The sequence below is a fragment of the Rhinoderma darwinii genome, chromosome 4 (genome assembly GCF_050947455.1).
Source record: "Rhinoderma darwinii isolate aRhiDar2 chromosome 4, aRhiDar2.hap1, whole genome shotgun sequence".
In the NCBI taxonomy this organism is placed as follows: domain Eukaryota; kingdom Metazoa; phylum Chordata; class Amphibia; order Anura; family Rhinodermatidae; genus Rhinoderma; species Rhinoderma darwinii.
Window position 1 is genome coordinate 269,608,062 of NC_134690.1, and position 17,592 is coordinate 269,625,653.

The 17,592-nt window shown below is 39.1% G+C and overlaps 1 protein-coding gene across 2 annotated transcripts in view; it reads right to left on the reverse strand.

The window, feature by feature from the left end:
* Window positions 1-2,389: 2,389 nt before the first annotated feature.
* PDE7B (phosphodiesterase 7B) overlaps window positions 2,390-17,592 on the reverse strand; it is a 470,724-nt gene continuing 455,521 nt past the window's right edge. For both annotated transcript variants that reach the window (XM_075862499.1, XM_075862498.1), the window contains 8 exons: window positions 13,938-14,033; window positions 13,190-13,290; window positions 12,296-12,427; window positions 9,475-9,566; window positions 8,019-8,163; window positions 7,355-7,451; window positions 5,971-6,051; window positions 2,390-4,407 (listed from right to left, as the gene is read on the reverse strand). In XM_075862499.1, coding sequence (XP_075718614.1) covers window positions 4,193-4,407; window positions 5,971-6,051; window positions 7,355-7,451; window positions 8,019-8,163; window positions 9,475-9,566; window positions 12,296-12,427; window positions 13,190-13,290; window positions 13,938-14,033 — 959 coding nt within the window. In that variant the 3' untranslated portion in view covers window positions 2,390-4,192. The remainder of the gene's footprint in view (window positions 4,408-5,970; window positions 6,052-7,354; window positions 7,452-8,018; window positions 8,164-9,474; window positions 9,567-12,295; window positions 12,428-13,189; window positions 13,291-13,937; window positions 14,034-17,592) is intronic.

Sequence of the window (17,592 nt, forward strand, 5' to 3'; positions counted from 1 at the left end):
ATATTTAATACTGTGAATCAAGCAATAGAAGGCTTTTCCATACATGCAGATGCTTCACCTCCCTCAATCTCTTTCTATGGATGGGAAATATTTGGATTTGAAGTCACATAGTGCTATGGTTTACAGAAACTTCATGATCGCAAACAGTGTTGGATCTGCATGGTGTATTCTGAAGTTGTAGCACACTTTGCCTTAGGCCTTGTTCACACAGTGCGGGTTAGCTGCAGATTTTCCTTAGATCCAGGAGAGCAAACCTATAAGGCCTTGCTTTATATAAATTTCTTCCGTTTAGGTTCCATTCCTTTTTTTATGATAAAAAAAATACATACAAAATCTGCCGCAAATCTGTACTGTGTGAACAAGTCCAAATAGTGTGAGAGCTCCAGACTAAAGCACAATAATATTTCATGCAGATTTCACAGTGGTAATAGAAGTATATTTATCAATGTGATGCAGATTTATCAATTGGCGCAAGAAGATCCTGAAAACAGTTGTGAGTTACTTGTTCCATATTTGATGTACTACATACTTGTTCCAAATGTGACCAGGTCAGACCTGACATAGAACTTGTGCCTTTTATTAGACGTTTCCATGGGTAGTGGGACATTGTAAAGAATATCTCACAGACCTCACTTAAAGAGGCTCTGTCACCACATTATAAGTGGCCTATATTGTACATGATGTGATCGGCGCTGTAATATAGATTACAGCAGTGTTTTTTATTTAGAAAAACGATCATTTTTGACCTATTTTAGCTTTATGCTAATGAGTTTCTTAATGGATAACTGGGCATGTTTTACTATATGACCAAGTGGGCGTTGTGGAGAGAAGTGTATAAATTAATCACCAAAGAATAAAAAAAAAAAACCTAATCCCTGCTGTTTTATTAATACATTTGCTCTTTTGTGTTTGGCTTGCAGTTGAAGGCTGGTATTAATAAAATGTAATCTTTGTTTCCAATGTACATTAGCTGCATTACATTGAGGAATTTCAAGGTCTATGTGGCTTGGGAACTGTACAATACCCTATTACAAGGACAACTCTAGCTTAATATATCATTGAGATCCATCCACTTTTAGTATATAACCTAATCCTGTGGGATGACTGTGAAGTTCCATTTCAGCTTGTTTAGGCTGGATTTTGCGATGTTTTTTGTTGTGTTTTTAGTGTGGCCAGATGCTACATTAAAGTGTATAGTAAAATATAAAATGCACTACATACAACTGTGTTTTGGTTAGTAACACTTTTGAGACAATGTTGTGTTAAGTGGCGTTTTTTTTCCAAACGTAGCATGCTCTGAGTATGGCGTTTTTTTCAGGCATTTTCCCCGTAGTTTTATCTATAGTACTTCGAAAAAGGAAGAAAAAAAACACGTACAAAATGACACCACATAAAAAATACCACTAAAAACGGCTTAAAAAAACGCATCTAACAGTTTAATTACTCTAGCTTTTTTAGAAGCCTTTTTTGATGCAGTTTAAATCTCCAGAAAAATGTGTGCGCAGGAGGCCTTAAGGCCCTTTACATTGGCGAATTATCGACTAAACAAGCATTCATATGAACGCTCGTTCCCAACCATTGTGTAAACACGGCAACGATCAACCGATGAACGAGCAAACACAGCAATGAAATATCGTTGCCGGCAGCACATCTCCCTGTGCAAACAGGCAGACGTGCTGCCAACATGATAGTAATGCATGGGGACGAGCGATCGTAGTAACGATCCTTGTGAGAGGAGCGCCGATCAACGAGACAGCTCATTGATCGATGTTGGTTTACACCGCCCATGTCAGGTTGTGTAAGAGGACCCTTAGCGCATGTTCAGAAGTGGCGGAATTGCTATTGAATTTCGCTGCATACAGTTCACAGTGGAAATCCGCAGCGGCCGTTTTTTCAATCAGTTTCTATACTTTTTTAGATGCGGAAAAAAACGTTGCAGAAGATAGGCTGTGGTGCAGAATTTTCCGCAGCAAAGGCTGAAATCTGCGGCAAGTCCGCTGTGATATCCGCAACATCTGAATTATCTTTCAAATATGCAAATATTGCTGCAGATTCATTGTGTAATTGCCGTGAATTTGCAGCAACTTTTGCAGCGGCACGTCTGAACATGCCCTTACTATCATTGCTTTAGGATACAATGATACAACTCCCTATAACCAATTAGGCTTAAAGAGGCTCTGTCACCACATTATTATATCTTCTACATAATGTGATCGGCGATGTAATGTAGATTACAGCAGTGTTTTTATGACCTATTTTAGATTTATGCTAATGACTTTCTTAATAGACAACTGGGCGTGTTTTTATGTTTTGACCAAGTGGGTGTTGTGAAGAGAAGTGTATGACGCTGATCAATCAGTGACCAATCAGCGTCATACACTTCTCTCCATTCATGTACTCTGCACATAGTGATCCTGCGTTGTTCACTATGTGCTGTCACTTACTGAGACATTAACGTTATTGAAGTGTCCTGACAGTGAATAGACATCACCTCCAGCCATCACTATCCCGATGCTTCGGTAACGTTTGTGTGGGACTTACAGCACAGCAAGCGTGATCTCGCTGTAAGCTGTCATTTACAGCGTGATCTCGCGAGATCATGCTTGCTGTCATTAAATCCCACACAAACTTTACCGAAGTGTCGGGATTGTAAATAGACATCGTGTCCTGGCTGGAAGTGATGTCTATTTACTGTCAAGACACTTCAGTAATGTTAATGTGTGTGTATGTGATTGCACATCATTATCTAGCAGGATCACTATGTGCTGTGTAAATGAACGGGGAGAAGTGTATGACGCTGATTGGTCTCCACAACGCCCACTTGGTCAGAAAGTAAAACACGCCCAGTTGTCTTTTAAGAAAGTCATTAGCATAAATCTAAAATAGGTCATAACTCAACAGAAAAAACACTGCTGTAACCTACATTACAGCGCCGATCACATTATGTAGAAGATAGGCCACTTATAATCTGGTGACAGAGCCTCTTTAATTTCATTTCTTAACCTGCTGTAGATACATACAGTCTATATGCTGATCGATTGCTATGATCAAGTGTACATCCTGAACTAATACTAGTAAATAAGTGTTTGCTTTTATAATGACTATCCTTCGAGAAACTGTCCAGGTTTGACCAAAGGCATTCGTGAATTAAGTGGGTAATACAACGATTGAAACATAAAAGTTCAAATTTAAGGCCTTTATCTGTAAATGAGCGCTCTATTAGAAACAATCTATGTACCATATTTACAGATGCTAGAATATATATTTTTTGTTAAAAGTAACAGTTTTCTATTCACAGTGCCAAAATCTGTACAGGTAGCAGTTTTACAACTCATCAGTATTTTGGTGTGGGGATCAGTAGCTCCGTATTTACAGAAAATAGAGCAGATGCAAAAAATACATCTTCTGTAATTACATTTATAAATCCTTTGTGATACATAGGCCGAGAGTTGTAAAAAGCCAAACAAGTCCAGACAACAATTTATTCAAACTCTCCTTTCACTCGGAGGCGCTTGTTAAATCCAAAGTGGTGTGAAACCATTCAAAAGTGTCTGTACATTTGTAGGGTAGTGTGAATAGTGCTTCATTCAAATTGTTTGTTCTGATCTAGACAATATAAAAAGTAAAAATAAAGAGAATATCTTGCTTGCGATACTTTACATAATATTATAAAGTTGTCTTGTCAGATAGCTCTCTTCTGAGTCCAGTTGATGCTGGTGTTTTTCTCCCCATTCTGTTGTGGTTTTGTTCATTAACTTGTATTTAGTGAACATGGTTGGAGGTCACTCGAGAGGTCGGGGGTAGCTTGCATTAAGCTTTGAAATGCAGTACAAAAGTGCTATATGCGGCTACATTAGTCTGGATATGGCATCCTCTAGTTGCAAGGTTCATTCCGGAGAATCCACCTTTCCCGGTGTTCTTGTGCCTTCTAGACAGTTTGATCACTGGAAATAAGAGTGCTGGTCTTGCCCAGACGGAGATAGGTGAGAAATGCTGGAAAGGCTGATATAACATGACACCAGACTGGGCAGTAGGTAACCACTATTACCCCGAATTACTATACTCTGCTTTCTTCTGACCTCTCTAGACTTGTTGTGAACAGCAACAACAGCCTACCGGAGATTGAGATGAATCCCTCTTCATTGAAAGCAGCTAAGGAAAAAGGCAGCAATGACCAAAGAAGAGCTGGTTTCTAGGGGGCTCCACCTTCACTAAACTTTTGGTCTTCTTTTCCTTCAGTTACTGGTCCCAGTTGATCATTGCTCTTGCTACGCAGCTTATGTAAAAGGGCTCTCCACTTGGACTTGTTCTTCCTGAGGTGATTTAGCATATTCACCGATAGAGGAGTGTCTCCAGTAAATCTTGCCCACTCCACAAACAGTGGCTCTGCAAGGTAGGTTATAAAGCCTAAGGACAATTGAAAATAAGTATGTAAGTTTATATTTAAGTTTGGCAAAAATGTATATGTGGACCTATATTAGTAAGACAACAATGTAGCATTGTTTTTATTTTTAAAACAATACATTTTTTGTCATTTTTGTACATTTGTAGCTTTAAAAGCGATTTCTTATAAAAAAAAAACATTTGTCAATATGACCTGTAAGAAGCGGGTCCCCTGCTCGTCATAAAGAGGCATCATCCAATCGGTACCCACCTTTAATAGCCACAATGGAGTGGAGTAATTTAAGACCCCTAATTTATTAGAGCAAATGTGATCTCCTCAAAAACAGGCAATCCTTCAATGTAGATTCCTTTTTCATAGATTGTCTAAGTTTAGTGTCCATTCTTCTTGGGCCTTTTGCACATCACGTTCAGGAGATTCGCTCTCCCATATGTCTTTTTGGATTGAAAGGTGGTTTGGAACTGGGCACAAAAAAGAGGGGAAGTATTCCTATAACTTGTGCCGAGACCTGAACCTGCTTTTGCTAAAAAAAAATAAGGACTTATGGGAGAGCGAAAAGCCCATACATGACGTGCAAGGGACCTTATTTTGAGATGTTATATATATATATATATATATATATATATATATATATATTTAGTATAAGGCTAGGTTCACAAAGTGCAGTTCAAACAAAGCAAGGAGTGGATTTAAAAAAAGAGGGGATGTAGAGGTCTCTCCTATATACCTCTACTCCCTTATGATGCACTCCCAGCTTTGGCTACAAGAAAGGCATCATAAACTGCACCAAACTGCATTTTGTGAACCTAGCTTAAAGGAGTTTTCCCATAATCAATATTTATTACCTAATTACCTATTCACAGGATAGGTGATACATATCTGATCGGTTGGAGACCGACCGCAGGGACCCCCTCCGTTTATGAGAACGGGCTTATCTTTCCGTTCCTCTGAGCCCCATATGAATGTAGCAGTACTACGCATGCTCGGCCACCGCTGCATTTCTTTCTATGGGGCTGCCGAAGATAGTGCTTCCCCCAGATTTTGTTGCAGAAACTTCTGCGACTGAAAATTAGTTCCATTCAGATGAATGGAACGGATTTCTAGTCACAGAAAATTCTGCAACAAAATCTGCTGCGTGTGACTGCACCCTTAGTCTTTCCTATATAAATGTGCTCTCTTTAGGAACCACTCCTGGTGGGGGCTTAAAAAAAAGTGTACCAATTCTGTATGAATATAGGCTAATACTACTCTACGGAAGCTTGAGTTGAGGAAACTTTTTTTTAATATATATATATATATATATATATATATATATATATATATTTATACATATACATTTATTATTTATTATATTTTAAATGGTTCCAAAAATAGGAAATGCTGATTCATACCATAAAGCTTTGCATACTTTTATAACATTTATTCTTTTCAATTTCTTTCATTAGTAATTCCTGAACTATGTCAAGAGAATAAAGATGACGGTTGTAAAATCAACATATTATCTTCTGTTACTCTGTAACATACCAGTACTGTTTAGATAATATTGATTTGATAATAAGTGCGCTTACCAACTTGTATACAGGGTATCGAGTCCTTTTGTTGATTACAAAGTGGGCTTATTTCTAGGCCAAACTTCCGTTCAAGGTCTCCTAGGAAGCAGATAAAAAAAATCCATTTTACTTCCCAGCCATTGCCCTACTAACTACATACATATTACATGCCCAGTTAGCGTCTAGGTTCTAGAAATGAAATTCACAGCCGTAAAAGAGGTATTTAATAGGCAGCATGTGCTGTCCTTCATCCCTTCCAGATACATAAAGTAGAAAACAATTTGACTTTGAAATGCAACCACAAACGGTAATTTAGTGAATTAGTGAGACACTGGTCAGGTAGATATGTATTTCTACATTCCCACATATAGTGTTATGGCCTTGATTTATTAAAAAAAAAATAGTTTTTCAATAAGCCTGGGTTTGACATGTATATGGTTTTTATAGAACTTTAACCAATGTATCCTTTGACGGATACTATGAATTTCAATAGGATTTAAACGGATGAGAAAATGTATCTGATTGAATTAGTTTGCTCTTTAGTCAAGATCATTGATCGAAAAAAATTGTATGCTATGCTTTTGGTTCTCTAATATTACAAAATAAAAAAAACAATATGACTCATCATTATCTGATCTTCACCACCTTATTGTCTATTTTGGAAAATAACACATGATGCACTATGAACTTACTGGGGCAGATTTAATAATGTAATTACTACAGTGTTCTGATACATTATGTGTATTAAGGACAGTTGGCACACAAGACCATTTTTATTTGTGTGGGTAAAAAGAGGGTTTCAGTGGCATGTATTCTGCAGCTTGTTGGAGGATATGATAGTATGGTATCCTTTCAGACTTCAGTGCCTATGAAGTTGATCGCCAGTTTATTTACTGCATTATACATGCCAAAGATACAGTCCAAACAGGGATAACAGTATCAGACTGTGTAGAGACACGCCCCATTGACAAGTGGAATGGTAACACCTAGTTGTCAATTTATTCATACATTTCCAGGAGGAACAACATCGCACAATGAATTGTAAGAAAACATGCTGCAGAATTGTTATTTTATTGGGAATGCAGTATTTACTAAAGAATACATGCCAGGAAAGCCATCCGGTTCTCTTTTCAGTGAGGGCCCTCTTATCGGTTGAGACCCTCTGCTGGGACCCTCCATGATCATTAGTATGGCACCCTGGGACAGCATGTACATGGTCAGATAGAGTTGTGTGAAGTCCAAGATACCCCCTGCTGCTTTATAAAACTCCATGTGTTCTATACAGAAATGGCAAAGTGAGTGTGCCAAACACAGTGAAGTGACGGTCATAGTATACCAGTAAGTGCCAGACACATAACCATAACCTCCATCTAAGTTGATGCATGAACTGGCAATATCTAACCTTGTCGGTAGAATTCTTCACAGACTCTCTCACTCCACTGCTTGCTCAGCTCCCACACACGGCATGGATTGCAGATGTCGGCACACTTCAGCGCAATCTGAAAATGCATTCAGATCAGTAACAATGAGGTTTATAATACTTGATAGTCATCTGTCAGGTATTACTTTTGTACATACAATTAATGTAACTAAATGTATTGTCCTATCCTATTCTTTCTGCCAGGGTATTCTATACTCTGATGCTCTGAATTGTTCACAGTTTGCACCAGTTGGCTGTTTAACATTTGTGTTCACCATGTGAAAAAATTTGTACAGTTAAATAAATGTCTATATGATGCTCAAGCCACATATATCAACACTTAGCCACACAGTACTTTTTTCAAACAAGACAAAAGTATTTTAAGAATGATATCTTATCGTCTAACCATTGTAAACCTGCTTGAAGAAGGGGCTTGTGTTCCCCGAAAGTTTGCGATTCAATTTTTTCTGGATAGCCAATAAGATATCATTCTTATAATATTATATCTACTTTTGTGTCCTTTTAACATAAATAGAGATTTTTATTTAAATACTGTCTAGCTGGCAATGCAATGCATAACAGGAGCCAGACTGTTCGTTTATGGACCAGTGCATGGGAGTTTAGGCTATAAACAGTTTATTTTTACCTGTAACATAAAATGCCGGTGGTCTGAATCTGTCAAGATGAGATCTTTGTTGTCAAGGTGATCTTTAAAACGGCTAAGAAACTCATTCTGACGATTGATGTCTGTCGATAGTATTAAAGAACCCAACTGCTGTTCAATATCCAGCCTGAAATAATACCAAAGGGTTAAGGTGACTGTTGAGATGCAAGAAACACAACCAAAACAAAGCCTGTGTCTCCGTGTGTGAAGTAGCAATTTATTTGGTATACTGACTAGTATTATGCTGGACACCCCCATGTGTTGTGGCATGGATTCTGAAATGTGTAGCAGTGAGGCTTCTGCTGTGTAATGGCTTTGTGTAGCTTTACTCTGCACAACTTGTTCCAGCTCATCAAAAACAAGATATTTTCAGCCTATATTGTAAATTTGCCATCACATTTCAAGAACCATTCCAAGATAACATGAGACTTGTGACATTGTGCATTGCCATACTCTGTCAGGATGATCCCCACACCACTACACAAGGACCTTCTACTTTAAATGATGTAACTAAAAACTATGGTTTCATACATTTTTCTCCATGGACTGTGTCTTGTATTGCAGCATTCACTTAAAGAGTAACTACATTTTCATCAAACTTTTGAGATGTCATAGAGACATCTCAAAGGTTTGGATCAGTGGGGGTGCGGGAGCCGAGACCTCCACCGTTGCTGAAAAGAAGTGGCAGAAGGACTCAGCTGAGCGCCCTGCCCCTTCGGCTGTGATCGGCACACCTTGTCAGGCTGAAGACGGCTCTTACAGAACATCTATGTGAACCATCTTCAGGAGCGCTGATCATAGCCGAAGGTGCAAAGAGCTTAGCTGAGCACCTTCGTTTCAGCAATGGTGAGGATCTCAGCACCCGGACCCCACCGATCCAAACTTTTGATATGTCCCTATCAAAAGATTGATGAAAGTGTAGTTACTCCTTAAATGGGGCTGAGCTGCAATCCCAGACACAGTCCATGGACAGGAGTAGAACTGTTTCTGGGGAAAAAGCAGACCCTTATTTCTAATCATGGACAACTTTTGTTTTTTAAATTCTACAGTATATTTCCATTTATGTTTTTTTCATTAAGAGTCATAAGTCTTTCTGCGAAGCTTTATTAGACACATTGTACAAAAAGTAAACTAGACTGGCATTTTATTAATACTGCAATAAAAGGAATTTAGTCACATGTTCTCTCTTTCTTGTTTTCTCCATAAAATATGGAAAGGTCATGTCTTTCCTTTACTCAATATTTCCTGCAAGTATATTTTTTCTTACTCTCAACAACACCCTGTAAAGTTAAATATGAGAATGATATACCGTATATATGACAGAATGAGCATGTTGCAGTCACGATTTTTTTTTTACGGAATATACATTATAGAATATACACATTTTTTTTTCAAGAAATATACAATTATCAGAGTACTTGTCTTTCATAATACTTACGTAATTTCCTTTGACAAATGTGCAAATAGCCTTGATTCTCTCAGCATGCCAACGGTGGACCTCCAGTGATGGTTCTCTAAAACAGATGTGTTCTGTAGGAGGAAACACACTAAAATAAATATGTATTGTCAAATCACAGGGGATCAATAATCTGTGGTAAGCTAGTATCTAGTTAGTCGCGTAGCTGGTGGGGATTGGCAAGGCATTCACCAACGAGCCACTCTGCCATGGACAGGGTATGTCTTTGTATGAACGACCCCAATGTTCTAATAGAATTTACCCAGTTAAATATAAGGTCAAAATATCATAAACCAATTGTAATCGATAGTAATAAATATTTTTTCATCAAAAATTACTGACTTCTAATCACATTTTCAGTGACTCATACAAGAAGGATGTTAGGGTTAGACGGTAAATTGTGGGGAAAAACTTGCATGTGACTCATTATGCGATTTTTGCAGGATGTTGAAACATTTTCTGTGATGATCGCAATGTCACATGCAATTTTCTCCTCTAAAGATAACAATGGATGCTATATGTGATCCTAAGTTAAATCTTAGGCCCCTTTCACACTGCATTCACGGCTTACGTTTGACTTATACGGCAGGAAAGCTCCCAACGTATACATTAAATGGAGGCAGTGACGGATGCCTAACAGTGGCACTCCTCACCATAGACTGTATTAGGACTTTTTCACGATGTATCCTTTAAAGGGATCCCATAATAGTCTATGCGTGACATATGGGACTGTTAGGCATCCGTCACAGGCATCCATTACCCCTAGGCTATTACTACATCCATTTAAAGTTCTGAAAATCTATAGAAAAGCTTTAACAAATGCTTGTGATGTATGCCATACAATGGCATCTGCCACCCATAGGCCCCCATGTTAAAAAAAAAAAGTATATCGTGCAGTATACGTTTCTTGTGGAATGCCTTTGAATATAAATAGTTTAGTCAGCGTATACCACCTGGTGGAGGCCAAAAGGACTCTCTTTGGCCTCCGTCAGTATAATAAGAGCCTATGGGTGCATTTGACCTATGCACTGGAAGCTTTCCCGACACATACGTCAAATGTTCAAGGGAAATGCTGCTGTGAAAGGGACCTTAGTTTAAAAGGATATTCTGGCCATAAACTATTATCACCTATCCATTGGTGACGAATGTTAGATCAGTGGGAGTCTGAATGCTTGGACCCCCAACAATCACCAAAATTAGGGGGGCCCAATCCCTCCCAACAGCACAACTGTGATAAGAGAATTACAGATACAGCCAAGCACATCGTGGTCATGCAGTTGGGGGGAGACCGGATAAATGCCCCAGTGGTCGGACCCCCGCCAAACTAGTCCAGTGGGGAATCCTATTCAGTGATTGACAGCCCTCCCTGTATGGGTATGTATACAGAGATGGCTGTCAGCAGAACCGCTCACTGGACTCCTAAGCACAAAATGACAAGGGATTTAAATGCATAAAATACAAGTTGTACTATGTTCAGGCCACAGATTTTTCAAACAGAAATATCTGACGCTGATTTGGGCGAGAATCTGCAGCATAAAGGCAGCCGAGTATTTGCAGTTTTATCTACCGCGGATCCGCACGTAGGTCAGCCTCGTTCAAAGGGGCTAATTTGCGTGTGCGTACCCGACGAGAATTTAGCATCAAGAAATGACCACATCACTTCTTTTTTTCCACGCAACAGTTTACAATTCCATGCGTGGAAAATTCATGCACGGTGGTTTCCCGGTAAAATCAATGGGACACTTTTTCTAAGTGGTTTTAACGTGTATTTCGCATGACAATCCACCGGCAGTTGCGGCAGGATCCAGGCTGTGTATAACAGCTGTGCTCCTGCCGCTGATTGCGCATGTAAACTGGCAGTACCCAAGCGATCAGAGGACATCGTCCTTACGCGGGAACTCACACCTGCATAGGACGGATATATCTGTCCTTCGTCCTTCGTCGTTAAGAGGTTAAAGGAGGAACTCCAACAATGAATAGTTAAAGCTGGGAGAAATGTCAGCATGGATGATATACATAGTTATAGCCAACTAACGATACAAATGTCATGCTGTGAAGTGACATATATGTCACCACTGGTCAAACGTGGTTATGGTTTCTCTTTGTCCAGGCTTGGCTCATTACCAGAAAATTATGCTGCTTATGTCATATGAATTTTTCAGTTGAATTGTGACCAAAGGATTCAATCTTAGTTGGTAACATTGTAGATAGACAATAACCACATTTACATTTTTCAGTGACTAATCGAAGACTCTGTTCACACTAGCCAAACAGACTCTGAGGAACATCGACTTAAATGGGGCCTGTTGGGGGTTCCAATATTTTTGACAGCAAGAATAGTGCTGCAGATTGCAGGTCATCGATAGACTACTGAACGCTATTGTCCATTGAATCATTAGTTTAGGGCATTAGTCTAACCAAACATCTGTCAGACTAGGCCAGTGTGCTGGACTCTGCTGCGATAAAATCTTTTGCTGATCTGCAACAGAAATCTGATCTCTTTAATGCTCTGTTATAGTATTTCTGTTATACAAATGGAGTATAAAAATATAAACAGTATGCAAAACTTTTTGTTTTTACTCTACATTGCTTATGATGTACAATGTGTAGATAACCTGTCGTGAGAAGCAGTGTACAGAGGATTTGTACATAATAGCCTACATTTGTATCCATTTTTTGCTAAGGCGTATATAAAAAAAATTATGATTGCTTATTCATTTTTCTTACACCATACTTTGTGATATCAATGTAAGGATATTCAAAAAGATAAAAAGCCATTCACACGGAACCCATGTTTTCTTACCTGGTACAGGCTGGCGAGATGGTGTTTAGTTTTTATCAAAAATGGCTGGTTTACTCCTGGATGATCCACGTCATGTGCTGCTGCCGCCAGCAGCCCGAGCATTATATCCAGAGGACTTAGGTAGCTAGCAAGCTGTGTGACGTAAGCAAATGTTTACTTTCTACAGACAGCAGCTACAAGGACATTAGATGAAGTCATGATGGCAATGTGGATTTATATAGACACGGCAACCTCTGCAGCTAGCCCCTTTAGTAATATAACCAAGTATCTTTAGGGAAAACAATTGACATACCTATAGAAACCTAGTGGAAAAACAAGTCATATACATTAACTGTGCAGACTGTGTAAATTTACACGAGAAACCTGCAATTGTCTCCAGGGATGGCCACAACTGTAAACCCAGCCATCTTTGTTAGGCTACATAACTCATAGACACACTGAGCACTGAGACCGTCACCGATCGCTAAAACAAAGAAGCAGAGGTGCTTGGGTGAGCGCTGTGCCATTTAGTTTCTGATCAGCTTTCCTCGGAAAGCCGAGCAGTTGATGTGCGGGCTCATAGACTTTTTATTGAGCCTGTACACCACTCGCTTGGCTTTCCGAGACAAGCCGATCAGAAACTAAGCAGCACAGTGCTCACTTGAGCGCTTCTGACGCTTCATTTTAGTGATCAGTGGGGGTCTCCGTGCTCGAACCCCCACAATCAAAACTTCTGACATGTCACTATGACATGTCAAAAGTTTTTTGAAAGTTTAATTACACTTTAAAGTGAATGCAATGTTAAAAACAGTAAGAAGTTACAGGAAATGATTTTGGGAAAATGGTTTATATTATATAAACTGCATGTGTAATATTATGTGGATTGAGTAACACACATAGAGTATACATACATACCTTTGGCTCTTTCAAATAGCAGTGCATAGCTTGTGTGACATCTGCGGCATGGACAGCATTGTGATATGGGTTTTGGCTATGGTAGTCCTCCTGAACCAGAACTAAAAACAATTACCAAGTAAATATATGTATTAAACAATGAGTCATACACATTCGTATTAAAGTAGCTAAATGTTTAATTTCTCCACTGGATGGCACCAACAAAACCCTGGTGGTTCTGAGAAACTAGAAGTGTGAACAATTATTTTAAGATACTCTATAAAGATATATATATATATATATATATATATATATATATATATACACACATATATAATTGCTTTCACGATCCAGCTCTGTTTTGAGACCGTTGTTTCATGACTAATCTTCTGGTATATTTCTCATAAATGTTTTAGTTTGTAGTGCACCTTGTCTCCCAGCTCTCCTGACTAGTTTTACTATAAACTTCTGGAGCATCGTTTATTAGAACTCTGCGTTGTGCCATTCCCCTGTTATTCCTCCTGGAAATCTATGAATAAATTGACAACTAGGCCTTGCCATTATCCTTGTCCTCTAACACTGGGAGAGTGTGTACGGCATGTCATGAGAAGGTTAATCGCAACATCCATGACAAGGGTAATGGTAACACCCAATTGTCAATTTATTTATCTTTTAAAATATAAAAATAAATACATTTTAAAAATGTATAAAAATGTAAAAAAATAATTATTTCATGGGGAAATACAAGTGTTTATTAAAATCAACATACCTAGAAACCTGTGCAATTTCACCATGTCAAGCTGAAAATGATGGATAAGCCCGTGGACGTTGAAGAGATGACACAACAGTGTTACAAGGCTGTTACCTGGTAAAGTGAAAATGCTTGAGTTAGTTATAAGCAATATAAAAATAAAACTTTTTCACTGGTACTTAATAAGCATGGTTGGGGGGGGGGGGGTTCTTATTTATAACTGTAGTCCTTTTCTCTTTTGGTACCTGTGGTGCAGGATTGTTCACCTTTTTATTGCTGACATTTTCACTATAATACACAAGCGCTGTCTCCAGAACTGACTGTGAGCCAGTGAATAAGGAAAATATGGGAATGTGGTGAACCACAAAAGCCTTTTCATTCTTCAATTGGCAGAAAGGTAATAAGGTTACTGACAGTCCTTTATGTTCCTTGCAGAGATGCGGATCAGTAAAAAAATCAATAGCTCTCAAGTAGGAGCTCCAGGTTTTTGAGTACAGAACCTGGAAACAATTGGTACGTATACAATTTCTCTCTGGTACAGAAACAGAATGAGTCGGTTGTAACTTCTCTTACTTCCTTTTTTTTTTTTTATATATATATATATATATATATGCCAATATTTTGAAGTATACAACATGTGGATACATACATCACAGAATTAGCATTCACAGTGATTCAATAGTTCAAGTCTTCTATCCATATGGAAACGCTCCTGGAGGGAAGTGAGCACAGGTGCACGCTGAGGCGACATTGTGCGGGACGTCCCCCTTCCTCAGGCAGCGTAATACTGTCATAGTCTATTTTAACCCCCTATAGACCAGGCCATTATTCGTTTTTGTTTTTCCCTCCCCGCCTTCTAAGAGCTTATTCACACGAACGTAGAATACGTCCGTGCTACGTGCGTAATTTTCACGTGCATCGCACGGACCTATGTTAGTGAATGGGGCCGTTCAGACTGTCAGTGATTTTCACGCGCATCGCACAGACCTATGTTAGTGAATGGGGCCGTTCAGACTGTCAGTGATTTTCACGCAGCGTATGTGCACTGCGTGAAACTCATGACATGTCCTATATTTGCCCGTGTTTCACACTGCACGCACCCATTGAAGTCAATCGGTGCGTGCAAATCGCGCTCGGCACACGGACGCACTTTCGGGTGCTGCGCATGATGCGAGCTACTGTAGTAAAGACTATAAATGAAAACAGAAAAGCACCACATGCTTTTCTGTTTGTTAACATAAAAATAGAGTGTCATAATGATGGCGGCTGCGCGAAAATCACGCATCCGCGCACCGTATGCTGATGACACACGGACCTTTTGTGCGCGCAAAACTCAGCGTTTTTTGCACACGCAAAACGGACACGCTCGTGTGAATCCGGCTTTAGAGGCATAACTTTTTTTTTATTTTTTGTCAACATAACCGTATGAGGGCTTGTTTCTTGCGGGACGAAAAAAGTTTTTGTGAAGTGGATTGTAAATAAACAGAGATTCCAACATTTGTTATTTGGGTTTTCGTTTTTATGTCTTTCATGGTGCGGTAAATACAACAACTTCACTTTATTCTACGGGTGAACATGATTACGGAACGATTATGATACAATACGATACCGAAAGTCGGACTCCGGAGCTCATGAGGATAGGCCATTCATTTCTTTGGACTTCGTACCTGTTCACTAAGGGCATGGTCAGACGTGGCGTAATTGTTGTGGAATTCCGCTGCGGACAGTCCGTTTTTTTACAGTTGTTTCAATACATTTTTAGGAAAGTTAGTTCAGACGTTGCGGAAAACTCCGCTGTGGACCATAGGCTGCGGTGCAGAATTTTCCCTCCGCAGCATGCACTGACTGTTGCGGAGAAGAAGCGGAATTTCACGGCGGATTTCAGCCTTTGCAATGCAAAAACTGAAATCTGTGGCAAGTCCGCTGTGTTACCTGCAACGTCTGAATTACCTGTCAAATATGCAAATGTTGGTGCAGATTCTTTGCGTAATTGCCCCAAATCTGCACCAACATTTGCAGTGGAAAAACTCCGCCATGTCTGGCCGTGCCCTTAATAGCCAAATAGCTGACTGATGCTTGTCCACATGTAAGCTGACGTTTGTATACAACTTTTTTACGGGAGCATGTATAATATTCCTTGGTGTAAATCTGAGTTCCCTTTATATGATGACATATTGTGCCCACTTTAACGCCTTGCCATTTTTCCTCCAGCTTGTTATTGCGGGACAAGTTTTAGTTTTCACACCACCATTTATTGTACCATATAATATACTGGGAAACTGGGAAAAAATTATTTCTGCAGAAGATTGGGAAAAAAACAGCGTAACATATATGTGTCGTTTTTATTTCTTTTTTACACTTTACTAAATCCACTTTTTATGAAAAAAAAAATGGTTTTATGGTTTTTTTCTGTGTGCCTTTATTACAAGCCTGAGGAAGGGGTATGCTTCAAAATATTGTCATATATAAAGAAAAAGCAAGAATGAGGAGTTACAATGGTGCTCGTTCTGTCTCCTTACCTATTTGAATAAGTGAGGCTCACTGGGTACATATACGATCTTGGCTGGATAAAACCCTGGTCAATTGGTATTTATTCAGTATAATTTCTCTCTGGCATAAACAAACTTTGACTTTGTGTGAACTTCACTAGGTATTTACCCTGCTTAAATCGTAGTTATTCCCATTATCGCAGGGCACAGCATCTTAATATTTCAAAGTTACCTACTGAGAGGTTATTAAGTTAAATATGGCTACAGTCTATAGTATATACCATCCCTGGATCAACAAACCATGTCCAGTAATCTAGTACATATAACCTGTGATATTATTTCTATCTACAAAGCCAAAATGTTTTAAGTGAATTCACTATGACCACATCCTCTGGCGGAGTTTCACAGTCTCACTGCTCTTACAGGAAAGAATCCCCTGCTATGTTTGTGTTGAAACCTTCTTTCCTCTAGACCCTCGGTTTTTAACCTGTGCTAAGCTTACCCTAGTAAGTACACACCATTTCTCGTTCTATCTTCATGCTGTTCTTTTAATTTGCAGGATGGCGTATGATCATAGCCCTGCAGGTACTTTGATGTCCTTTATTTGAGTAGGGAGTGCTTGGCTTAGAAACCTTGAGAAACACTAAAGAGTGGATGTCCCTTGTTATAGTCCTTGTATGATCTGACTAGTTATATGTACATTTGCTACATATCCCCAAGTCCTTTTCCATGTCACATTCACCCTTTTAAAAATGAACCATAAATCTACCCAACTGCCTTAAAATGAACCACTTCTATTTGAGCACTAATATAAAAAAGACACTCAGTATAGCCCTGCCCTTGCACAAATGTATCTACGGGTCCACTGCACACAAATGTGTCAATGTCTTTGATTAATAAATAATCTTTGTGTAAATTGTCCAAATTATCTCCTGTGCTTATTGGGTAACTAAACATTCAATGAACTTCTGACATGTCATAGTGACATGTCAGAAGTTTTGATTGGTGAAGGTTCGAGCACTGAGACCCCCACCAATCGCTAAAACGGAGCAGCTGAAGCGCTTGTGTGAGCGCTCAGTCACTTCGACTCTGTACGGCTTTTCCCGGAAAACCGATGCAGCGATGTACGGGCCCATAGATTTTCTATCGAGTCCGTACACCGCTTCATTGATTTCCTGAAAAAG